Source organism: Nelusetta ayraudi, unplaced genomic scaffold (genome assembly GCF_046127955.1).
Source record: "Nelusetta ayraudi isolate G7.1 ecotype Tasmania unplaced genomic scaffold, CSIRO-AGI_Nayr_v1 ptg000034l, whole genome shotgun sequence".
Lineage (NCBI taxonomy): Eukaryota > Metazoa > Chordata > Actinopteri > Tetraodontiformes > Monacanthidae > Nelusetta > Nelusetta ayraudi.
In genome coordinates this window covers 3,809,837-3,833,309 of record NW_027466084.1, presented here as the reverse complement: position 1 = coordinate 3,833,309, position 23,473 = coordinate 3,809,837, and the positions used below count along the sequence as shown (strand labels likewise).

The window sequence follows — 23,473 nt, the reverse complement described above, 5'->3', positions numbered from 1 at the left end:
TTGAAGTGGACGACGCCAACCAAAGAGTTTGAGCCGGGCAAGTCCGGCTGTGCCCACCAGGTGGTTTCATTGAAAATGAATGGGAAGCACTGAACAACCAGGCCAGCAAATACAGGTGGAGGCAAAATTGGAACGCAGAAACCGAGGGAGAGAAGTGGATTTTAGTTACTTGTTGCCTTCTTTGCAGCAGTGACACCTGGTGTAAAGCACATGCAACTGACCTCATGCCTAAACTCTGACTCGGCTGTTGCAGTGTAACCCTGTAGTAACCCAGATACGACCCAACCTAAAGGTTCTAAAGGTGGTTCTCTTTCTCAGCTCAGTGAGATGCAGCTGCTTCTCCTCCTCCTCCTCCTCCTCCTCCTCCTCCTCCTCCTCGTTGTTGTTGTTGTTGTTCTTCTTCTTCTTCTTCTTTCTTATTCTAATGTTTCTTCTCGTGTGCTCGTTTGCAGCAATTTGGAAAGATCCTGGACGTGGAGATCATTTTTAATGAGAGGGGGTCAAAGGTGAGTTCTCGAAATCTTGCTATTGCAATTTCTTGCTGCGTTTATCATTACTCTTACTCTGTTACCGTTACTCCAGTATTCTGTAGTGCTGCATACACAAACTGTTTACCATCGTCCATTGAACAGTGTCACCTCACTATGTGCCACCCGCCACACACACACACACACACACACAAACCAAACACCCACCTGTCTAATCTCCTCCATCTACCGCAGGGTTTTGGTTTTGTGACATTCGAGTCCAGCGCAGAGGCTGAGAAGGCTCGAGAGAAGCTCCACGGTACTCTGGTAGAAGGTCGGAAGATTGAGGTAATTTTTTCCGTCGCTCCCTCCCTCCCTCTTTTTCCTGTCTCCTCCCCATCCTCCTCCTCCTCTTCTCCTCACCCTCCCCGTTTTCAGTGTGTTGGCTCTGTACTGGCATCATTCTTCTGCTTGATCACTGACTGCTAGCTAGCTAGCGCTAAGCTCCCTCTACCTACCGACATGCTCTGATGCAGCCTGTAGCCCCCTCTTCCCCCTCTCACCTTGCCCTCTGTCATGCTTTTATTTTGCTAATTTGAAAATACCACTTCCTTTTATGACCTTTATTTGTTCTTGTGGTGGGAATGAATGGCAGGAGGGTTGTGCAAGAACACTACATAAGGCATGCTGTATGGTTATTCTTTGTTGCATTGACCCCCATCCCCACCAACCCACCGCCACATCAAGTTTGTCGCGGCTTCACCTTTTTTTTTTTGTTCGTTTTTGTTGTTGGTTTTTTTTTTGCTTTTTCTTTTCTTTTTCCAACGATGTTCAACACTGATGTGACAACCTTCTCCCGCAACAAACCGGAATGATGTCTGTGTGCTCAGCACCAGGGGGCTTGAGAGGGGCGCAGGGACAGGACAGTGCATGGCAGATTGCTTCTTTTATCCCCCCCCCTCTTCCTCTCCCCAGGGTAGGTCGGAATCCCTCTGTGCCCCCCCCACCCCCCGCCCTCTCCCACAACCCCCCTGGTGCTGCAGCTAAAGTGGCTTCATTCTTGGTGCAACAGCAGCAGCATGATGAGAATCACAGCAGCAACTGACGCATGTTCTCCTTAAGTCCGGAAGTTTGGGCTCTTTGCAAAGATCTGTGCAGTTTTCGTATGGTCGCTCTCTATTTTGTGGTCTTGTTCGTTTTGGTTTTATTCTGTAAGATTTTTATATATTTTTTTCAAACTGAAGCATGTGTTGAGTTTCCAAGACTTTTCCTTTATTTCAATATGGATCTCAGTGAGCCAGTTATCCATGTCGGGGGTATTTGACTTGTGTCAATGTAAGCCAGAGTAGTTGCATGGTCTTACTGTGTGTGTGTGTGTGTGTGTGTGTGTGTGTGTGTGTGTGTGTGTGTGTGTGTGTGGGCGGGCGGGCGTGTGTATGCGTGTGTGTTCTTGCATGATGTCTGACGCTGCCTGGAGATCTGTCTGTGTCGTTGGTCTTTGCTGATGAAGAATGAACTGCTGGTACAGCAGCGTGCTCCCTCAGACATCTCCACTGACAGTCAATCAGCAACCTGGCGGACCCACACCTACACCACCCACCTCCTTCTCCCACCCTCTTATCGGTCCTTCATGAGTTTTCTTTCGCTAACCTGCCAACCCCCTCCTCATCGCCTCAGTCTGGTAGTGTTGTCGCCCTCCAGAGGCGGTGCATGATATCGGCCGGTTTGGTCTCGGGTTCCCCGACGTGCTGCGCGGTGTCGGCTTGCATTAACTGCATGTTGGGCCGGCCGACGGGAAAGTGGGTGTGAAGTAGGGATGGGCGACATGGACTAAAAATCGTATCACGATAATTTCTGGCATTTATTGCGAGGTGACGATAAAAAAAATATATAAAACAATTCAACTCCGTTTTTTGGGATTTTTTTTTTTTTAACGCACATTTTCGAAACCGCACTCGAAAAAAACACGTTTACACAAAGCCGGATTTAAAAAAAAAAAAAAAAAAAATCCTGTTTTTGGAAACAACTGAAAACTATGTAGTTCCTATGCACGGCGTGCTAGCTCGTGGTAGCTCGCTAACATTATTAGCACCACAGATCACAGAAAGAAAGATCGCTCGTGAAAAGACGGTGTGGATGAACGACTTGAGTTGAACGTCTGCTTCGAGTTACTTCAGAACACAAAGCCTGAAAACGTCCATGTTAAGGTTGACTGGGAGTCGTGCCAGTAAAAGTTCCCTGACTCAGTATCCCAGTCCGCTGCGCCGACCCAAAAGAAAATCACTAAAAAGTAAAACAGGGCGTTTGCAAATCGCTCTCGTTGTGTTTATTTCCACTCTGCACAGAATCCACGATCGATTCGCGAGCACCGTGTGCACGCTAGCGGCCCCGCCTCCCGCCATCCAGCGAGTGCGTTGCGCACGTACATCACGTCATCAACGGGAGTTTATCGTTATATTAACGCGAGATTACTTATTCTTACCGCGCGGGGGAGGGGGGGGGGATTTTTTGACGATATATTGCAAACGATAACGTATCGCCCATTCCTAGTGTAAAGTGCACCTCTTCCTCCCCATCCTCATCTTCCTCCTTTCCCTCCTCTCTGCGTGTGCTGAATGGACTCGACGAAGAATGAGTGTTTTTTTTTTTGACATTATTTCATCAGAGGAGGAGAGAGAGAGGTGGCGCTCTCCTCTTCTTCTGGACGTGGTCCTGCTCTCATTGGTCCAATCATTTCAGAGTTTACAGAAGTGTTTCTAGAGGGTGAAGGCGGCTTCAAATAGCAAAAACAGTGTTTTTTTTTTTTTTTCTTTTCTTCTTCTTCAGAAACTCTGAAATAAAGGGCCGCTTTCTAACGTTTGGTTCCAAACACCGTTCAGATGTGAGCGGAGCAACCGCTAGCATGAGTTGGCTCGATGTCGTGTGCATGGTTCGTGTTTTAACTCCGCCAAGCGGCCCCTCTGAGGCAGCGCCGCAAACAGTGATTGGATGTTTTGCTTTTGCATGCGTCAATCTCCACAAGTTATCAGTTGAATTAGATTTGGTGATGGGGTGTTTACATATGACTGGCATATGTCTCACTAAGCATGAAATCACTTCCCCTCCTGGGTGCCTTTCCTGGTCGTCGTTCTCTGAAATTTGTAGGCCGTAGATTTCTTTTTTCTTTTTTCTTTTTTTTTTGTCTGTTTCCACTCTTCAGTATGGACGGAATGATGAAATGGTTTTGCTGTTTGAAGCGCTGATATGATCGTCCCTGTTGTCGGTGCATGCCATTGGGATGGGTTGGTAGCAGCCTCGTCACCGAGCTGCGTGTGTGTGGTGTGCATGTGTGCAGCCGGCTTGGTGAAGAGGGGACGAGTGCCGCGCTCAACATCCAACCTGATTGGTCTTTGTCCGGAATAAAACTCTGCGCTGTGAAGAAGTCAGCGTCCCGTGGGCCTCAAATGTTCTGATGCCAGCAGCGGCCCAGCTGCCCAGCTTCAGTTGACTACCTGCTCTCTCTCTCTCTCTCTCTCTCTCTCTCTGTGAACCCATCCCACCGAACCCCCCCCCCCCCCCACCTCCCCCTCCCCCCCGGTCACTCATCACAGCTGCCTGTGTGCCCGGGCCTTGTTAAGCACCTCAGAGCGTCGCGTCGTCCTGCTAGAGTAGTACAAGTTTGGCCAACACTGACGCAACACCGGCTCTTCTCAGCTCTCCCCAAACCATTGGTCACGTGAATCATTCTGCCTCTGCCATGTCTCTCTGAATAGATAGACAGACAGATAGATAGACAGACAGATAGACAGATAGATAGATGAACAGATAAATAGACAGACAGATAGATAGATAGATAGATAGATAGACAGATAAATAGACAGATATATAGACAGACAGACAGACAGATAGATAGGTAGAGTACTTTATTTATTCCTAAGGAAATTCGGTTTCTCAGCTTCACAATTAGTCATCAGCAATCAGTTCATAAAACGAATAATTAAAATAAAGAAGTCAAAGAATAATTAAGATAAAGATTTGAAGTAAAAAAAACTCGCAATGCCAGTGGTACTGAGCTTTTCCCTCAATGCCTTGCTCTGCCCAAAGTCACGTCTAACGTTGGTGGCCTTGATTTGAATTTAAAGCAGGGGGCAATTGTAGTAGTAGCAGTGCAACCCCACTGTTTTCGAATGGATAAGACGAGTGCTTTATGAAATAACGCCCGTCACCTCACTTCAGCACACCTGCTGCGGAGACCACTAGGGGGGCCAGTTCCTGCAAGGCGCAGAGTTTTAGTCTGACGTTCGACGGCCAGTGTTGGCGAGTAATCGATTATAAAGATTACTTTTTAAAGAGTAATCAGCAGGTGGATTACTTTCATGGAGTAATCGCAGCAACACTGTCGGCGGCACAAAAACAGATCTGGGGGGTGCGTGCGTGTGTGCGTGTGCGTGTGTGCGTGTGTGCGTGTGTGTGTGTGTGTGTGTGTGTGTGTGTGTGGCAAAGGGGGATGCTCTGCATGAGAAGTAGTGATGGGGAACGTTACGTTTTAAGTTGCATGAACGTGTGAGAAGGAATATGAATGAAGAAGTCGATGCCGTCCGCCCTTCCCCCCACCCCCCGACCCCAATACCCCTCCCACCCCCCCACCGTGTTATCCAGCCCGACCTCCTGTGATTGCATGACTAATGGACGCCTTGATTTACGTGTGATTGCGGTGAATTTCCGCAGTGGGGACACCAGCGTCCCCTCGTCCCCCCGTCGGACCCCTCGGTCCTCGGCCGTGCGTCCACTCCGCCACCCCTCCTCCCTGTCCCTTCATCCTCTTTGTTTTTGTTTTATCGTTTGTTTGTTTGGGTCTTCTTTTTTTTTCTGGAAAGAAAAAAAACAAAATAAACAAACAAAAGATCAGTCCTCGCAATTTTCTCTCGAGTATTTGTGTTGTGCCACCGACCTTCCGTCTGCCTCTTTGTGCCCTGTGAGTGTTGCCACATTTCCGTCATTTTATTTCTCACGTCGTCGTCCCTTTTGAAGGTCGGCAGCGAACAGTAGGAAACGAGTGCCGACCGGCCCTCCTTGCAGACTTCGCACCCTCGTGGCCCTAATTAAAAACCACAAGAGCTCAAGCCAGTTTTTTTTCTCAGACTGTCCGAAAACAAAAGGCCCCTTCACTGTACAGTTCCCACGAATGGGGCCGCGTTGCAGCTTAACCTTTGATTTGACCTTGACGGTTGGCTTCTCCCTCAGCCGTTGTCCAGTCTACTGTGTTTTCAGTACAGGTGGGGGTGCCGCCATGTTCTCTAGAGCGCCCCCTACCTCGTGACAGTCGTGAAGATCCTCGGTCAGGTCGTCCTCTCCCACTGAACCCCACCTCACCCCGACCCCTCCTCCACTCTCTCTCTCTCTCTCTCTCTCTCTCTCTCTCTCTCTCTCTCGTCTCCTCCAGTGTAACACTGCTGCTGTCGGGTTGTTTTCAATCAATCATCATGGGGCTTATCTAGCTTTCTTTTGTTCCAAGAATTATTTGTTCCTTCATTTATTATATTTTTTCTGTTTCCTTGACGACTTCTGTGCGTTGTTGTCAGTCTCCACGGTAACCACTCGCTGTTTCTGCGCCAACGGTAAGTTGTGTACAAACGTCCATCACTGAACTGATCCCCCAACCCCCCCCCCCCCCCACCTCCAACCCCTCCCCCCACCCCCCTCGATACGGGCATATGTAGCGTGACTTCCGAAGCTAGTTAGCGCTTTGTTAGAGTTAGCCATTTTTACACTGTGCAAACCAAATCAGTGCGGTGGCCCAGAGGGCTTGCTGCTGTCACAGTTCCACCACGCAGTCCCGCAGCAGGCAGACTGGCAAACGCTCCCTCTGACGGCAGATTGAATCTTTTAACTTGTGGTAATTCCCCCCCACCCTCCCCCACCCCCCACCCTCTCCTCCTCCAACCCCCAACCACGTCTTTAACACCTCACTGGGAATGACTGAATGCAATCACAACCCCCCCAAACCCTCCCCCCTTTTTTTTTTCTTTTTTTTTTTTTACAATTACACAGCTCTTCACAACCTGTCTGATTAATGCTCCAATGGACTGGATGTGCGTAGTATTGAATTTATTTATTTTTTGCTATGATTGGATTGGGAGTATTTTCTGGATTTTAAGATCCTAAGAAGAAGCCTCCACTTCCTGCCGCTGCCCACTAATGCTTTGACTGAGCAGGGCTCAAGGCCCCTTTCAGTCATTAATCTTTGTCCTTTCATTGTTTCGTCGATCTTTATTTCAAATCTTTTTAATGCGCAAAACGCTGCATTATTTAAAGCTTTTTTCTTTTTTTTTAAGTCAAATAACAGCGGTGTGTTTACCAACTGAAAGAATCGAAGAGTTCTCTCTTGAAATTGGGAATTTTAAGATGATCTGAATCGCTGAATTTTTACGCCAGTCACTCTAATGGTCCTTTGAGCTTTGCAGCGATTGGTCGACAGGACAGGGCCACTTCCTGCACACTTCAGAGTGTGCAGACAAGCTGCGCAGAGTGACTTTATAGTAACTCTCGTCATTTATTTGTTTTCCCCCTCAGCTTCTTAAGTTATAGGCCAAAATCTGCAAACTGTTGCAAACAAAATGCTTCTTTGCCTGGCTAAAGCCAAACTGGGTGCGTATTAATTTTTTTTTTTTGGGGGGGGGCGTGGGCTTTTTCTGATGAATATAAAAATGGCCAACTAGTTCCCCTTCGCCTCCGCAGTGCCTCCGTATCCAAACACCCTGTGTAGAGTGTTAACCATATGCATTTCTGAACCAGTATGGGGTTTACCTTACTATTCATTTCGGTCCTTCTACTTATGCTGCCATTTTGTTTTCCTCTTCTTTTTTTTTTTGTTGGTTTGGTTTGATTGTACTGAACTGTTTGTGTACTAGTAGTTGTAGTAGTAGTAGTAGTAGTAGTATGCAGTGTACTGGTCTCAGTTTTGTGACACGCAGTTCTAATGCCTGGTGTAGTGTTTCATGTTGATTTAGTCTCTTTCTCCTTTTTTTTTGGGAATGAGGATTTCTCTCCCTCTCTTTCACTCTGCTCTTTCTCTTCCTTTCATCCTTTGGTGCTCTGTTTATCAACTCCCGCCCCCTCCTCCCCCACCCCCCACCCCCCCACATGAAATGAGATTTCCAGGAGAATGGTCACCAAATCTAATTGCTTTATTTGAATGATGCACCCTGGGATATATGTTTTGTTCCTCGATGTAATTGTTATTGTTTTTATTTTTTTTATTGTGTTGCTCATCTAAACTTTTTTTTTTCTTCTTCACATCAACTTCACGTTCTCTCTCTTTTTTGTGTCTGGACTGGCTCTGTCTCTTCACATCTCGGCTGCATCCCCTCCATAACCCGTCCCATCTTTGTCCTTTGTACATGTTTGATGTGGGAGTGCTGCGATGGTTTTGAATGGTCTCTATGCTGCATCCGACGCTTGCTGATTGGCTTTGGTTTATTTTTTTCTTGGTTTGTTAATCACTCTTTGGTTATGTGAAGCGCCCATATTTGGCTGTGTGTAATTTCTGTGTTATATAATTATTAATTTTGTCCAAGAAATGTTTTTGCACTCCCTCTTTCTACCCCTTGTATTATTATTTTTTTTTTAAATTTAGGTACGTAAACCCCACAAGTTTGGTTTCATATGGAGATGTGAATTTTTTCCCCCCCTTCTATTGTTCAGGGAGGGCATGAGAAGTTCAGGTTCAATCGTTCAGTAATTGTAGATTCTCCAAGATTTGCCTTCCGTATGCTGTTGATTTGCATGTGTTTCTGTTTTTCTGAAATGATTTAGTTGACGGCAAAACAGCTGGAATGCATTCACATGCCAACACTCACACGTCAACGGGAGAAATTCTTTACTTGCACAACTGAAGTTTGGACAAACTCTGTGAAACGGAACTGAATGTGACGTTAAAGTTCAGAATTTTGGGCGTCGAGCATCATGTCCAAGTGAGCCCAGCCCAGGCCGTTTCCGGCAAATCTCATCCAGTCCTTCTAGTTTAGCGGAATTAACTGGTGCTAGGCTAGCACGAGTCAACAGTTTCTGCTAGCTTGCCAAAAACAATCCTACCCACTCAACAGTACACGTAGGGAAATTACATCATACCGCCAGACCAGGGGTGTCAAACTCATTTTGGTTCACGGGCCACATGGAGGAGAATCTATTCCCAAGCGGGCCAGAGCGGTAAAACCATGGTATGGTAATAATAACGTACAAATAACAACAACTTCCAGTTGTTTTCTTTGTTTTACTTTGTTTGTGTTATTTCAGCGCTCTGCACTCTGCATCAGTGTTGCCAACTCCTCAGTAAGGAAAGCCGCTATTGGCTGTCCTGAAAGTCGCCAGATGACGCCATCGTCTAATTCGCATTATTGACAATTTGCACTTCATCGCAACGCAATGCCACCAGGAAAAGTTGCTAGAGTTGTCGCTAGTCACGCTAGTCAGAACGTCACCATGGGGAGTTGGAAAGTCGGCAGATGTAAGCGAGAACGTCGCCGAGTTGGCAACACTGCACCGCATCAACTTTGTCTGTTTCGACAGAGACATTGTGGGGCACTGAGGGCAGCCAATAGGAGACATTCTGGGGCAATGAGGGCAGCCAATAGGAGACGTTCTGGGGCAATGAGGGCAGCCAATAGGAGACGTTCTGGGGTAATGAGGGCAGCCAATAGGAGACGTTCTGGGGCAATGAAGGCAGCCAATAGGACACGTTCTGGGGCAATGAGGGTAGCCAATAGGAGACGTTCTGAGGCAATGAGGGCAGCCAATAGGAGTTCGTTCTGGGGTAAATAGGAGACGTGAGTGGCTGTACTTGTTCCGGTTTGCTGAGCTCCAGTATTGAGTTCCTTTGCGAAGCATTGCGACACCAAGTGGACACATTCAGAACGGCACTTTCTCTCATTGAGAAATTGCAGTTTTTATATTTTGCAAAATCATCTCGCGGGCCAGAAAAAAACAGCTTGCGGGCCCGATCCGGCCCGCGGGCCGTATGTTTGACACCCCTGCGCTAGACTTTCAAACGTCTGAGTTGTTAGGAGTAAAAGTCTTCTCCGTGACTAACCAGAGAAAAGCAAAAATTCCCGCTGAGCGGATCGGATTGTTTTTTTTCCTGGCAAGGCTAGCAGAAAGCATTGACTTGCGCTAGCCTAGCACCGGCAAACTCTGCTAAACTGCAGCAGATGGACTGAATGAAGCATGTTGAAAGGGTCCGCACTGACGGATAAGCTCGCTGGCTATCTTGGAAACGAGGTCCTGCGTCCCAAATTGTGAACCACCCCTTTAATTTGATTCATTTTTGCCTAATTCACACCCCACGACGCCGGTGGGCAGTGAGGGAAAGATGAGGCCTTTCAGATAAAGGACAGAAGCCAGTGAGTGAGTGGCAGCTCAGGCATTAATGGGCCTGTGGATGTGAGCGCGAGCACTCCGGTCCTCCGGGCGCGCCGTCGGGCCGCCCGAAGAGCACTAATTTGTATTTCACAACGGCAGTCAGATGTCAGCGTTTTATCAGCAGGACCCAGGACAGTGGTGGTGATTACCGACAGCCGCCATCTCCTTCCCCCGAAAGCCCATCAAAGAAAGATGGGGCTGGAGTGGCGGTCTTTGAAGCTCGCAGAGCAGATTATCAGCCATCTCGGGCTAAAACCCTCCACTTCGCTGAAAATGTCAGCCGGCGCACGTTCCACACACAGACACGCGCGCGTGCACAGACGCACAAACACGCTCCTCTGGTGATAAAAGAAAAAAAAAAAAGAAAAGAAATCGTGCCTTTCGCTGCGTCCCCATTGGTCCCAGTGTCGGAGCAGCAGAATCACAGCAGCAGCAGCGCAGCAACCACAGGATCACCGCTGTGCAACACAGCGTTCATGATCCTGATTCTTACCCAGAAAAAAAAAAAAACCCACAGCATCGTAACACCGCTGAGTAACTTACGTCTGGCTGGAATCTAGATGCTTAAGATTGGCTCTTCAATCTTTTTAAAGCTGACACCTTCAAAATAAATGGTCTCCAGCTCCCGTCAGAAATATTCTTTTATATCAAACGCATCCTTCTTTCCTTTTGGTCCCGTTAATCAATGGACCTTCTTGGCTTCTGAACAAATTTGGATTATTATTTTTTTTGACTGTAAAAGCAAGACCGCAGACATCTCTGCCGCCCTACATCTCGACCAAAGGTGCCTTGCACACATCCGCAGCGCCGCAGGCAAGAGAAAATAAAAAGGCAATAAGTGAGATGTCAGGGCGAGCTGTCCCCTCAAACACTCTTTCGCAAACAGAAAAAGAAAAGAAAAAAAAAATCTGGCTTATGTTCACACAATAGCGGCGAGCGAACACAGACGCTTGAGTCAGACGCAAACACAGCCAGTAGCAGAGAGAGTGAGAGAGTGAGAGAGAGTGTGTTTGCCTTGTTGCTCAGTCAGGCTTGAGTTTGAGCCGTGTGCTTCTCCCTCCCCCAGGTGAACAACGCCACGGCCAGGGTGATGACTAACAAGAAGATGGTCAGCCCCTACCCCAACGGAGAGGCTCTCAGCACGCTGCCCTATGGTAACCACCACAGCATTTTAGAAGTAGCAGGGAACCCGCTATTTAAAGTGAGGGTTCGCCAGTGGCCACTAGAGGGGGGGGGGGGGGGGGGTTGCAAGTTATCAAGTGTAATCTAGGTATTGTTTCATCATAATTAAATATAATCTATGATAGAGCTCCTCCAGCTGGTCTAGCTAGTGCTGGTCTAGCTGGTGCTGGTCTAGCTGGTGCTGGTGCTGGTCTAGCTAGTAAACAGGTTTGAGACAAAGAGACTGAAGGAACAGACAGGCAGTCCAGCTGTGGAAGACACTGCTACTAAAAAATCCCAGTATTTGCCCAAATAAAGTAAGAAGATCCGCCTCCCACGAGCCTGTTTGCCTGCACACAGACGACTGTAATAATAACACGTGATGCCTTTACGGGCAGAAGAAATCAGAAATACACAAACTAAAAACCTCCCTGGCTTACATGTTCCGGTGCATTGTAGTGTTTTTTGTTGTTTTTTTTGTTGCCAGTGCGTATTTACACAGGACTCATTTGTTTTTAACGCTTTTATTGACAATGCAGCGTGCGAGAAACACAAAGATGATTGCGGCAGATTTAGCGAGATTCTAATTTCCTGCTGTGGTCCCACATTATTTTCAAAACGTCGACGATGTCTTCGCTGTCAGTGTTAGCCGGCGTAATAATTAGCGTTTAGCATTAAAAAGAAAAGGTTTCTCCTTCACTCCAGTGCTGTTTCTTGGTGTGTAGGTTTTATGCAGGTGCCAGGATGTACCCATGTTAATGTGATTTGCCCCGTTTTATTTCTTTCCTTTGTCAGCAGCAGCAGCGGCAGCAGGATGGAAATTGAGTCCGATGATGGGGGCCGTGTACGGACCAGAGATTTACGCAGGTGAGCCGCCGCTCTCATCTCTTTCTTTCCACTTTCAACCTAGGACTTTGAATCGCAATCTCAGAGTTTAGTTTCTAGTATTGCACGTAGGCCCGTCACCATAATCAATACATCAATTGTATTTGATTGTATCATACAGTTGTACTACGTACTAAGACGTACAAACACTAGGACTCTTCTCCCGTTCCTAATGTTAAATGCTCACTGAAGTGCAGTTTTTATTAACATTTATTGCAATTTATTATGTTTGTCTTTCATTACAGTGCTTTTTTTCTTCTTCTTCTTTTTTTTTGCACAGACAGAGTCTGGTTTATTGTTTTATGTTGTTTTATGTTTCTCTTCCTTTAGGATGTTTACATTTTATTCTTCAGGTTTTTCATTTCACTATTATTCTTGAGCAGTAAAGTCGCTTTTGCGAATAGATCCATTTGCATTATTATGCTGTATTATTATATTACTGGGAGGTCGCTCTCAATAACCACATTGACGATAATAATATTGTTTGTGGCGATACATTGTGGTCTATGTATGTATATATATATAATATATACATATATATATATATATATATATATATATATATATACATATATATATATATATATATATATATACATATATATATATATATATATATATATACATATATATATATATATATATATATATATATATATATATATATATACATAGACCATTAATGCCAATAAAATATGACCTTTTTAGCTTTTTGAAAAGTATTGGACCCCCTTAAGGTTTGGCTTTGAAGCTTTCAAAGGATCAAAGCCATATTGCGGGGGTCTGAACCCCTCCTGACCCCCTTGTATTTGACACACTGCTCACCCCCCCCCCCCCACCCCCACCCCTCCATCCACTTGAATTCCTTCCGCTCTTCAAGGTTCCGATCAGTTTCCTGTCTGCCTCAGCTGCCTTTTGATCCTTTCTTCTTCTTCTTCTTCTTCTTCTTCTTCTGTGAGGAGTGGCGGAGTTGACGAGAGAGGGAGAAGTGCAAAACTTTGAGCGTTTTTTCGCTGTTTTTGTTCATTTTTTTCCATCTTTTTTTTTGATATATATGTGCGTTAGTTTTTCATTTATCAATTCGTGTTAGTTTTGTAAGTAGATCGTTTTTTTTTGTGTTGGTGGTTGGGTGGAGGACCGGCGTAGCCGGTAGCCAGCAGCCAGCATGCCGGTAGCTGAAACGCCGGCTACCGAGTTCGAGCGTCTCACTCGCCGGCACGCCATCAAACTGGTGCCGGCAGTTGAGTGCTCGGTGGAACAGGCGGGTCTGGCCGTTGGAAAGGTGGTGGGATACAGCAGCGTTAAGTCTGCATCCCGAATGAATGGAGCGATCGTTATCTTCCTTGACGACACCGACAAGGTAAGCAAGGTGGTCGAGAGCGGTGTTGTGATCGGTGACACTTTCACTCCCGTTCTCCCCCTCGTGAGCCCCGCCAAGAAGGTACTGATCTCCAATGCTCCACCGTTCATTAAAAACGAGGCACTGGCCAAAGAGCTGTCGCGATTTGGCCAACTCGTTTCACCAATAAAAATGATGTCTTTAGGCTGCAAGTCACCGCAGCTCAAGCATGTTGTGTGTCACCGGAGACAGGTGTACATGGTGCTTAAAGACACGACAAGTGACTTAAACCTATCCTGTACGTTCAAAATCGACAACTTTCCGTACATGGTTTTTGTCACTACTGAACATATGAAGTGTTTTGGGTGCGGTGCCGAGGGGCACTTGGTTCGCTCCTGCCCGGAGCGGAAGGCATCCGCCTCAGGCGGGACCCCCCCTCCTGAGGCGGCGGTGGCGGCGGCCGAGGTGGCGTCGCCGCCCCTAGAGTCGGCGGGTCCGGCGGCACCGTTGGATACGGTGGCGGCCGGTCCGTCGGCTCCGGAAGACCCGGTGCCGGCGGGGTTGTCGGCTCAGTTCGACCCGGTGCCGTCGGTGATTGGGGTCCCCGAGGCGTCCCCAATATCTGTGCCTCCCCCTGATAAGGGGGACCCCCCCTTGTCACTTTATGGAATCGAAAAAAAGAAAACGAAGAAAGAAAAGAACAAAGCAACTGTAGACACCTTAGACATGTCTGAGTATGACGATGAAGCAATGTCCGATGATGATGATGAAATGTTGAAACTGTCACAAAAGAGAAAATTAACTGAACTCGTAAAAGAAAAAGCAAAAAATAGAAAGACAGCCACGAGTGTTGAGAGCGACTTTGTTTTAACTCAAGAAGACACCGATGCACCTTACTCGGTTGCACTGCTGAAAAAATTCCTTGAAGACACGAAAGGGGTGAGACAAACGTCAGTATGGGAGCACTTCTCGGACCTTAGGCGGTTCATCAACTCCGCCAAACCCCTCACGAGGAAGTTTGGAGAAGTGCTCACTGACCAGGAAGTATACAGACTCAGAAAGCACATAGGAAAGGCCAGAGAAGAGTTAAACAAGGGGGAAATTGATGTTTAATTTATTTTTATTGATCTTTGTGCCACCACTGGTGTGTTGTTTTACTGAGTTTTTATTTTTTTATCCATTCATGTGTGATTTTAACATGGGGAGTTTAAACATGAATGGAGCCCGGGCTGATTTTAAAAGAGCTGCTCTTTTTAAATTGATGGAGTTAAAAAGATTAAATGTATTGTTTCTTCAGGAGACACACAGCACTGACGATATTGTCAGTGACTGGAAGAGGGATTTTAAAGGGGAGGTGATTCTGAGCCATAATTCCAGTGCCAGCGGTGGGGTTGGGATTTTATTGGCTCAGAATTTTTTACCGGCTTCTTTTAGTGTTGAAAATATCATTCCAGGGTTTTTACTAAAGGTTATAGCTTTTTATGAAAATGTAAAATTAGTGTTTTTAAATGTCTATGCTCCAACCAGAGGGTTGGAGAGACTTACATTTTTAAAAAAGCTTGATGATGTTCTTAAAACCTGCCATGATGATTTTATGTTTTTAGGCGGCGATTTTAATTGCACTGAAGATCCCGCACTAGACAGGAATCATCCTGAGCCACACCCTGGGTCGTCTCACAGGCTCAGACAGCTCATCAAAGATCACGAGCTGTCTGACCTGTGGAGAGTTTTTAATCAAAACAGACGACGGTACACTTGGAGCCATACCAAAGAAAATTTTTTATCCCTTGCCAGACTTGATCGTTTTTACTGTTTTAATCACCTTTTAAATATTTTTAAAAGGTGTTTAATCCAGCCTGTTGGTTTTAGCGATCATTGTCTTGTGTCCTGTTCCATTTTTATTCAGAATATTCGTTTAAATAGTGCCTATTGGCATTTTAACACAGCTCTTTTAAATGACCAGGCTTTTAAAACTGCTTTTAAGTTTTTTTGGTTATCCCACAGAGAGAGCAGACCCAATTTCCCCACCATCCAACAATGGTGGGATTTTGGGAAAACTCAGACCCAACAACTTTGCCAGAGCTTCACTCGCTTTGCCACAGGTGAGTTAACCCGGACCGTAAGGGATCTGGAGAGACAGGTAGAGGAGTTACAGTCCTTAGCTGTTTCTACAGGAAATCGAGGGCATTTAGATTCCCTCAAGTCCAAACAATCGGCGTTAGCCAACCTGCTCGGGGTTTCTGCGCAGGGGGCGCTGGTCAGGTCGCGGTTTATGAACATCTCGCAGATGGATGCTCCCTCTCAGTTTTTCTTTGGGCTGGAGAAGAAAAATGGACAAAGGAAGATCATTCATTCTTTACGCGCGGGTAGCTGTTCCGAAATTTCGGATTCTTCTGGGATTAGGAAATATGCTGCCGGTTTCTACAGAGACCTCTATAAGAGCGAGTGGTCGAGTAATCCGGAGGCGCACAGCAACTTCCTCAGCGGTCTCCCTCAGGTGAGCCAGGAGCAAAGCCCCCAGTTGGCGGCTCCACTGACGCTCATGGAGCTGGAAGCCGCCCTGGGGAGCCTGCAGTGTGGAAAAGCTCCTGGCATTGACGGCCTTCCTGTGGACTTTTATAAGTCCTTCTGGCCGGTCATCGGACCAGACCTTCTCCTGACAATCAACGACAGCATCAAACAGGGAAAACTCCCAGTGAGCTGTAGGAGGGCCGTCATCACCTTACTGCCAAAGAAGGGAGACCTGCAGGACATCAGGAACTGGAGGCCGGTGTCCTTGCTGTGCACGGATTACAAAATCCTGTCCAAAGCTCTGGCCCTTAGGCTGCGAGAGGTGATGTCGTCCATCATCCACCCTGACCAGACCTACTGCGTGCCGGGCAGGCTCATAAGTGACAATGTCACTTTAATTCGGGATTTTTTGGACCTCTCCAGTTCATTGGCTCTTGAGACTGGTCTTATTTCCATAGACCAGGAAAAGGCTTTTGACAGGGTTGAACACCAGTACCTGTGGCAGACCATGGGTGCCTTTGGATTCAATCCTGACTTTATAGCCATGATCCGGGTGCTCTATTGTGGCATTGAGAGTGTTCTCAAGGTCAACGGTGGTCTGAGTGCCCCCTTCGACGTTCAGAGGGGGGTGAGGCAGGGCTGCTCTCTCTCAGGGATGCTGTACTCTCTGTCCATAGAGCCTCTACTCCACAAATTAAGGGAGAGTTTAAGTGGTGTGTGTCTCCCTCAGTGTTGCGTGTCTTTTAAACTGTCTGTGTACGCTGATGACTTGGTGGTTTTAATCAACTCGCAAAATGACATCAGTGTTTTAGAAAATCTTTTAACAGAGTTTGGTTTTATTTCTTCTTCACGTGTTAACTGGGGGAAGAGTGAGGCTCTTATGGTGGGAGAGGGGCTGAGGAGTAGGCTCAAGTTGCCCGGTGGGCTGCAGTGGAAGACTGGCGGTTTTAAATATCTGGGCATCTACTTGGGGGACGAGACCCACAACAATAAGAACTGGGACAATGTGTTGGAGACGGTGAGGGGGAGGCTAGGACGGTGGAAGTGGCTGCTGCCTAAAATGTCCTACAGAGGCAGAACCCTCATCGTCAACAACTTGGTCTCGTCCTCCTTGTGGCACAGACTAATGGTTTTAGATCCTCCAGCCTCTCTCCTGGCAGAGATACAGCGGCTTTTAATTGATTTCTTTTGGGGGGGCAGGAAGCACTGGGTTCCACAGAGCATCCTTTTCCTCCCCAAAGAAGAGGGAGGACAGGGTTTGGTTCATCTGGCCAGCAGGGGCTCTGCCTTCAGACTCCAGTTTATTCAGAGGCTCCTGACTGGCCCCAAGGATGTTCTGTGGAGACCATTAGCCCGGTGCATCCTGCAGCGTTTTAATTTTTTGGGCCTGGATTTTAGTTTGTTTTTAATGGACACGACTCGCATGAGCACAGTTTCTCTGCCTTGTTTTTATCGGAGTGTTTTTAACGTTTGGAACCTCCTGAAGAAGCAGAGGGCGGAGCAGGCCGACTCTTTGTACTGGCTCTTGCAGGAACCGGTCCTTCAGGGAACCCTGCTGGACTACCCTAGCTGGGGGGGAGTGACTCTCTCCAAGGCCCTCCGAGCTGCAGGGGTCATGACGTTGGGCAAGGTGGTGGAGCTGACTGGTCCTGGATTGGAAGACCCCGCCCCATTGGCCTCTACGCTGGGACTAAAATCCCAAAGGGTTGTCAAGCAGCTGCTGGACCATTGGAGTAGAAGGCTGTCCGGTCATGAGCACTCCCTCCTCAGCTTGCATGACAGAGGTTCCCTGACCCCTGACCCAGAGGACAGCTTCCCCCATGTCGGCCTGCTCCCAGACTTGGACGACTGCAGCGGCCCTCTGCTGGAAGACTGTCCAGCAGTTCCCCTGGAGGTCGCGACGGGAAAAAAACTCTATCAAACAATGGTGAAAACTTTGCACAAACACAAATTAGATGGACGTTGGGATACGCCGTGGAGGAAATACTTGAACTATGGAAATAAGCCCGCGTGGATAACTCTCTACAAAGCCCCAGTGGCCAAAAAACATGGAGACATTCAGTGGCGCGTCCTCCACGGCGTCGTAGCCGTGAACGCTTTTATCAGCATGATGAACCCAGCGGTGGAGGACACCTGTCCCTTCTGCACAGAGAGAGAGACTGTTTTTCATTGTTTTTATCTGTGTGAGCGTCTGTCGTCCGTGTTTGGTTTTTTAGATAGAGTTTTTATCCAATGCCAGGAGGTTTTTAACAAACACTCTTTTATCTTTGGTTTTAACTACAGTCGCCAGAACAAGAGGAAAGGCCAGGTTTTAAACTTTGTTTTAAGCCAGGCTAAGTTGGGGGTGTGGTTGAGCCGTAAGAGAAAGATAGTTGATGGGGCAGAGGTCGACCCCTCTGTCATCTGCAAAAAACTCATCCAGTCCAGGCTGCGCATTGATTTTATGTTTTACAGGAGGGCAGGGGACTTGGGTTTTTTTTGTGACATGTGGACTTTTAACAGTGCATTGTGTGCAGTGACAGAGGGGGAACTATTTTTTAGCAACGTGCTTGTGTAAAAAAACAACAAGAAAATTATTTATTTATTTATTTATTTATTTATGTGTTTTGATTGATTGATTGGAAATGAGAGCGGCAAATAAATGTTATTTTTCAAAAATCAAAAAAAAATCTTCTTCTTCTTCTTCTTCTTCTTCCCTCCGTCAGTTCCAGGGTTCCCCTACCCGTCTGCGGCGGCGGCAGCGACCACGGCGGCGGCGGCGGCGTTCCGCGGCGCCCACCTCAGGGGGCGGGGCCGGGCCGTCTACAGCGCGGTGCGGGCTGCCGTGCCGCAGCCCGCCATCCCCACCTACCCCGGGTGAGACAGAGCGCCACCGTCAGGTGGCACTTTTCATGGGGGAAAAAAACGACAGGAAAGAGAGCGGGAAGCCGAGATCGGCCGCTGCGTTCAGGGACCCCAGCCCCCCCACCCCAGTTCCCCAAATTGCCTTTTGAGCGCGTTTAACCCGGCTGTCATTTCATGCTCGGCGCAGTCAGTTCAGCAAGTGATGACATGGAGGCTTCATTGCAATAGACACAATAGACACGCGCACGCGCAGATAACTGCCGCAATTTGTGTATTTTGCGCTCCCCTCAGCATTCGCCAGCGCTGGCGGCGGCCGGCGGCTCCGCTGCAGATGATTGGCTGTGACACTCAGGTCGCAGCCCGATCCCTCGCTGCGGCCTGGAAAGCCTGGCGGGCTGCTCCACTGCGCTGGCGCTGCATGAGAAAAGCCAAAGAAGATGAAATACAGGGGGGGGGGGGGGGGATGAGAGGGTGGTGGTGGGTGGGGGGAGGGGCTTCCAGCAGGAAATGGGCTCTCCATGTGTGTTCCACTGAACAGCTACGGCTCTCCATTAATATAAAGCGAGATGAATAAAAAGTGATGTAACAGTCGGACCGAGCGGCCTCAGCCTGCGACTGTTTGCTTATTCACTCGTTCATTTGTTAGGTTTCTCCAGTGGTGGAGCCTAAATTGGAAGCTGCATTTCCTCTGCATGCTGCATGGGTGTGAAATAACTACTCATTCTCTCCCTCTCTCTCTCTCTCTCCCACTCTCTCTCTCCCTCTCTCTCTCTCTCCCCCTCTTGTGTTTTGCCGTGTTGTGACCTTTGATGCACTGTGGTTTATTTATTTTATTTTTTTGGGCCTGTGCACCACTGTGTTCGCCACCTCCCCCCCTCCTCCTCCTCCTCCCCCCTCCCCCCCACTCCTCCTCCTCCTCCTCGGCGGCTCCTCCCCCTCCCCTCTCTGCTGCTCTGCTCTGCTCCTCTCAGTGTGGTGTATCAGGATGGGTTTTACGGCGCTGCGGACTTGTATGTAAGTAAAACTCCGAAGCCCCGTCCGACACTCTCACACCCCACAGCCCCACCCCACCCCACCCCCACTCCTCCCCCACCCGCCACGGCTTCCTCTCGCCACTTGCTCTTTTTCTTCTTCTTCTTCTTCTTCTTCTTCTTTTTTTTTTTTGTTGGTCCTCTGGGAGTGATTCTGCATGTTGTGTCCGGTGTTGCACCGCACAGAGCTGCCCGCAAATTTGTTGCCGGGACACATATAATGACGATGGCGATGGTGGAATCCAGCCTCGGGAGAGAGGGAGAGGGGGTTGGGGGGGTTTGTTGTTGTTTTGTTTTTTTCTTAACCTCTCCTAAAAGTTTCCAAAACGGCTTGCGGACATTAAAATCCTTGAAATTGCACAAGTCCGTCATTCGATAAGACACCGCTGTCAAGGGCTGCTCTGTGGGCAGGTGCACAAACCTTTGCGTGCATGGACAAGAAAGTGTGTGTGTATGTGTGTGTGTATGTGTGTGTGTGTGTGTACCCGGGTTGACCAGGTTGTCTCTGTTCTCTCTATAGATTAGTGTTTCAGGACTCAGTCCTTAGTCCCAGATTGCCTCAGGTAGGGTCACCTCACCGGCCAACCAACCGTGTGCATTGTTTATTTATTTTTTTTACTGTACTACCTCCTCCGATTCTTATCAATCATCTCTGACTCTAATCTGGAAAATGTCTCCTTTAGTTTTTAAAAAAAAATAAAAATAAATCACCACTGCTTTGAAGTTTTGTTTTGTTTTGCCCCCCCCCCCCTCCCCCTACTAACTTCCTGAGATGTGTATTTTTCCGATCGGGGGGGAAAAGGGGGCTTTGTTCGTGTTCTACTAAACTACTACATTTCTTTCAGTGTGTCCTGTGTTTCTTTTTGTTGTTGTTGTTTTTTTTTTTGGCATACCGCGTTGTTCAAAGGAGAGCCTGGTCTCTCTTGTGTGCTCAGAAAACCCAAAACACACCCATTCTCGCTTTGGTGAACCAGCTACCGCCGTAAAAGACGGAGCAAAAAAAAAAAAAAAAACAAACCCTGCAATTTTCAGAGCGCCTCTGTCAAATGAGCTGCTGCCACCGCACTACTTGCATTGGAACCAGTAGCAGGTCTCCCCTGTCACTGGACCGCAGCGCAGGTGCATTTCCGCTGGTCTCAGTGTGTGCGGAAAAAAAACGCTGCTTCAAGTTGAGAGCACGGTCTCTTCCTGAATTAACAGTGCGACCCCCCACCCCACACACCCCACCGCCCCGACCCCCCACTTGCTGGGATGAACCTGGGAGCATGTGTCCAATCAGCTGCTGCATGCAGACCTACCGTGTGTCAGTGCTGCCCTCCTACACTCACCCAGATGGCTTCTCTCTCTCCTCACTTCCTTTAACGACCTCTGTTTTATTCCCCCCCCCCAACCCCCACACTCTCCTCCTTCTTCCTCCACCTGCACACTCAGGATGGGTGTGTGGTGGTGGTGGAGGTGGGGGGGGTCCTGCTCTGCTCTGCTCTGCTCTGCTCCGCTCCTCCAGGCTCTGCTGGGCTCGGGCCCTGAAGCAGTGGTGTTGTGTTGAACTTTGATTTGTGGGTCGTTGCATGCCGAGATGATTTTTTTATTTATTTTTTTTATTTTGTTCACTCGGTCCCAGGCTTGTGTGGGTGTGTTTGTGTGTGCGACTTCTTCTTTATTTTTTTCCCTCCCAGTCTTTTTTGCCTCCACCTCGCTCTCTTTTCTTCCTCTTTAATCCGTCCACAGTCTCGCCGATAGCGCGCATTGATAGTCGACCACAAGCAGGACACACACACACACACACACACACACACACACACACGCACCGCAGCTCCTTCAGCATTCAGCACCCCCAGTCTGCCCCCCCCCCCACCACCACCACCCTTGATAATGATAATACAGTCTAACCAGCGACTGCTCTGTCTCACTGATTAATGGCCTCCGTCCTGCATCCTTGACTCCGCCCCTCGTGAAACGTGCTTTGTACTACATCTCACCCGCGACCGTGTGCACGTGCGCCGCTGTTCAAAAGTCACCGACTCATTACTGCATTGAACTCCATTACAGCCACTTTTATGAAATCTTGAATGCGCTGCCGTCGTCATTGTGAGCGCACGGAAATCACTCAGGATCTGCTGAATGTGTCGGAACACTTTAAGGAAAACCGTTTCCCATGTCTCATTAAAAGTGACTGAGAGAACTCCAAGAGTGCAAAATTCAGTGTGATCACACTGTTAGTAGGTTTAGTTGGTTAGCTGCTTTGTTCACCCTTTGATGGCGTGGCACAAACAACTTAAGTCTGATTTATAATGCAAAGCTTTGCTTTAGAAATGTTTGCATTTCACAGCAACCGGCTTCTGTGACGAGGGCTGCGTATTGCACACTGCTCTAAAATCACATTCAATTAGATCTTCAAGGCAACAACTGTCAAAGCCATCCCATAAAGTGTTCAGCACATCCTGACTGATTGTCCTGCGCTGGTAATGGTCTCTCAGAGCATCCCAGTGGACTTGTCCATGACATTTGCTTATAATGGAGTCCGGTGCAGAAATGAGTCTGCGAGCCCAGACTGTTGAACGTCAGCGCGTATCCACAACAGGTTCTAAATTTGCATTCACTTATATTCCAAACAAGAGGCATTAAGTAGTTGCATAATTTCCGAGTGACAGCCAAGATTACATCTCTAAAGTGGTTTGCTTGCATTAACACACGTGTGAAATTCTATTAAAGATGAAAGTGCTCTTCATCTCTCCTGGTCACACCTTGTTGCAGATGCCTCAAGGGCTCGTCGCTTACCTCTTGTGTGTGTGTGTGTGTGTGTGTGTGTGTGTCTGCCTGTATCCGTGTGTGTGTGTGTGTAGGGAGGCTACCCTGCTGCTGCTGCTGCCGCCGCTGCCGCTGCCTACCGCTACGCTCAGCCCGCTGCCGTAACTGGAGCAACCGCAGCCGCCGCCGCCTACAGCGACAGGTGAGGTCACGGCAGGACGAGGAGCACGCGTCACTGCACAACACGCATTACAGGAGATGAAAGAAAGAGAGAGAAGGAAAAATGTCCCGCCGACACTTTGGACACAAAGAGGAAGAGTTAAAACGAAGGCTTAGTGCAGGCAGTGATGAATTGAATTGAATTGAATTGAATGGAATTCTCATTCTATTTATAATGCATGTATGTAATCACAATTAAGTACAACAAAATTTAAAAGTGCCTTCCTTCCATGCATAGGTGTCACAGGTCTCTAAAGACTACAGTCAAGGAACAGCCGATTAAATTAATTAGCAATGGATACCAGTAAAACATAACGAATGGCACGCTAATGCCACACAACACACTGCTGCATCGTCATTCCATTCCACTGGTCAGTGTGGAAGGTGCAGACACCTGCTAGAGAAAAGCTAGCTAGGTGACCCACAGTGACCACCTGCACATCACTGGCGTAGAGAGGACGACACTAACCGCGGCTTTTTTGTTGTTGTGAAACGATGAGTCGATGAAACTTTATCCATAAGACGCTTTTCATTTCATTCATAAGCCGTAATTCTCGTAAAATCTCATCTCGCGGGACGTAATTCTCTTAAATTCTCGCGAGATTTTACGAGAATTACGTTTGCGTTTGTTTGTTTGTTTCTTTACATTTTGTTTGTTTTTCTCTTTGAGTACTTGATGAAATGAATCCGTCTCTTCCTCCGTTCAAGCACAATGCGCGATTTTCACTCGAAGTGAACTGGTCACGTGACCTCCGTATGTTTCCATTACACCTTTGCGATATACCTCTACTGTATATCGATACGTTGTGAAAACCCACCTCATGCGAGCATAACAATTTTTTAGCCATATTTGAGAGATTTCTTTCGAAATT

The 23,473-nt window shown here is 47.7% G+C and overlaps 1 protein-coding gene across 4 annotated transcripts in view; it reads left to right on the top strand.

Moving 5' to 3' along the window:
- LOC142892430 (RNA binding protein fox-1 homolog 2-like) overlaps positions 1–23,473 on the top strand; it is a 54,839-nt gene that overhangs the window by 28,249 nt on the left and 3,117 nt on the right. Inside the window, exons 5-12 of one of the 4 annotated variants that reach the window (XR_012927421.1) lie at positions 453–506; positions 723–815; positions 10,930–11,017; positions 11,832–11,891; positions 18,465–18,615; positions 19,575–19,617; positions 20,155–20,197; positions 22,478–22,584. Coding sequence is in view for 3 of the 4 variants with exons in the window: in XM_076032614.1 (XP_075888729.1) it covers positions 453–506; positions 723–815; positions 10,930–11,017; positions 11,832–11,891; positions 18,465–18,615; positions 20,155–20,197; positions 22,478–22,584 (596 nt within the window). In the remaining variant the exon portion in view is untranslated. The remainder of the gene's footprint in view (positions 1–452; positions 507–722; positions 816–10,929; positions 11,018–11,831; positions 11,892–18,464; positions 18,616–19,574; positions 19,618–20,154; positions 20,198–22,477; positions 22,585–23,473) is intronic. The other 3 variants (XM_076032615.1, XM_076032614.1, XM_076032613.1) reach the window with 3 other exon arrangements.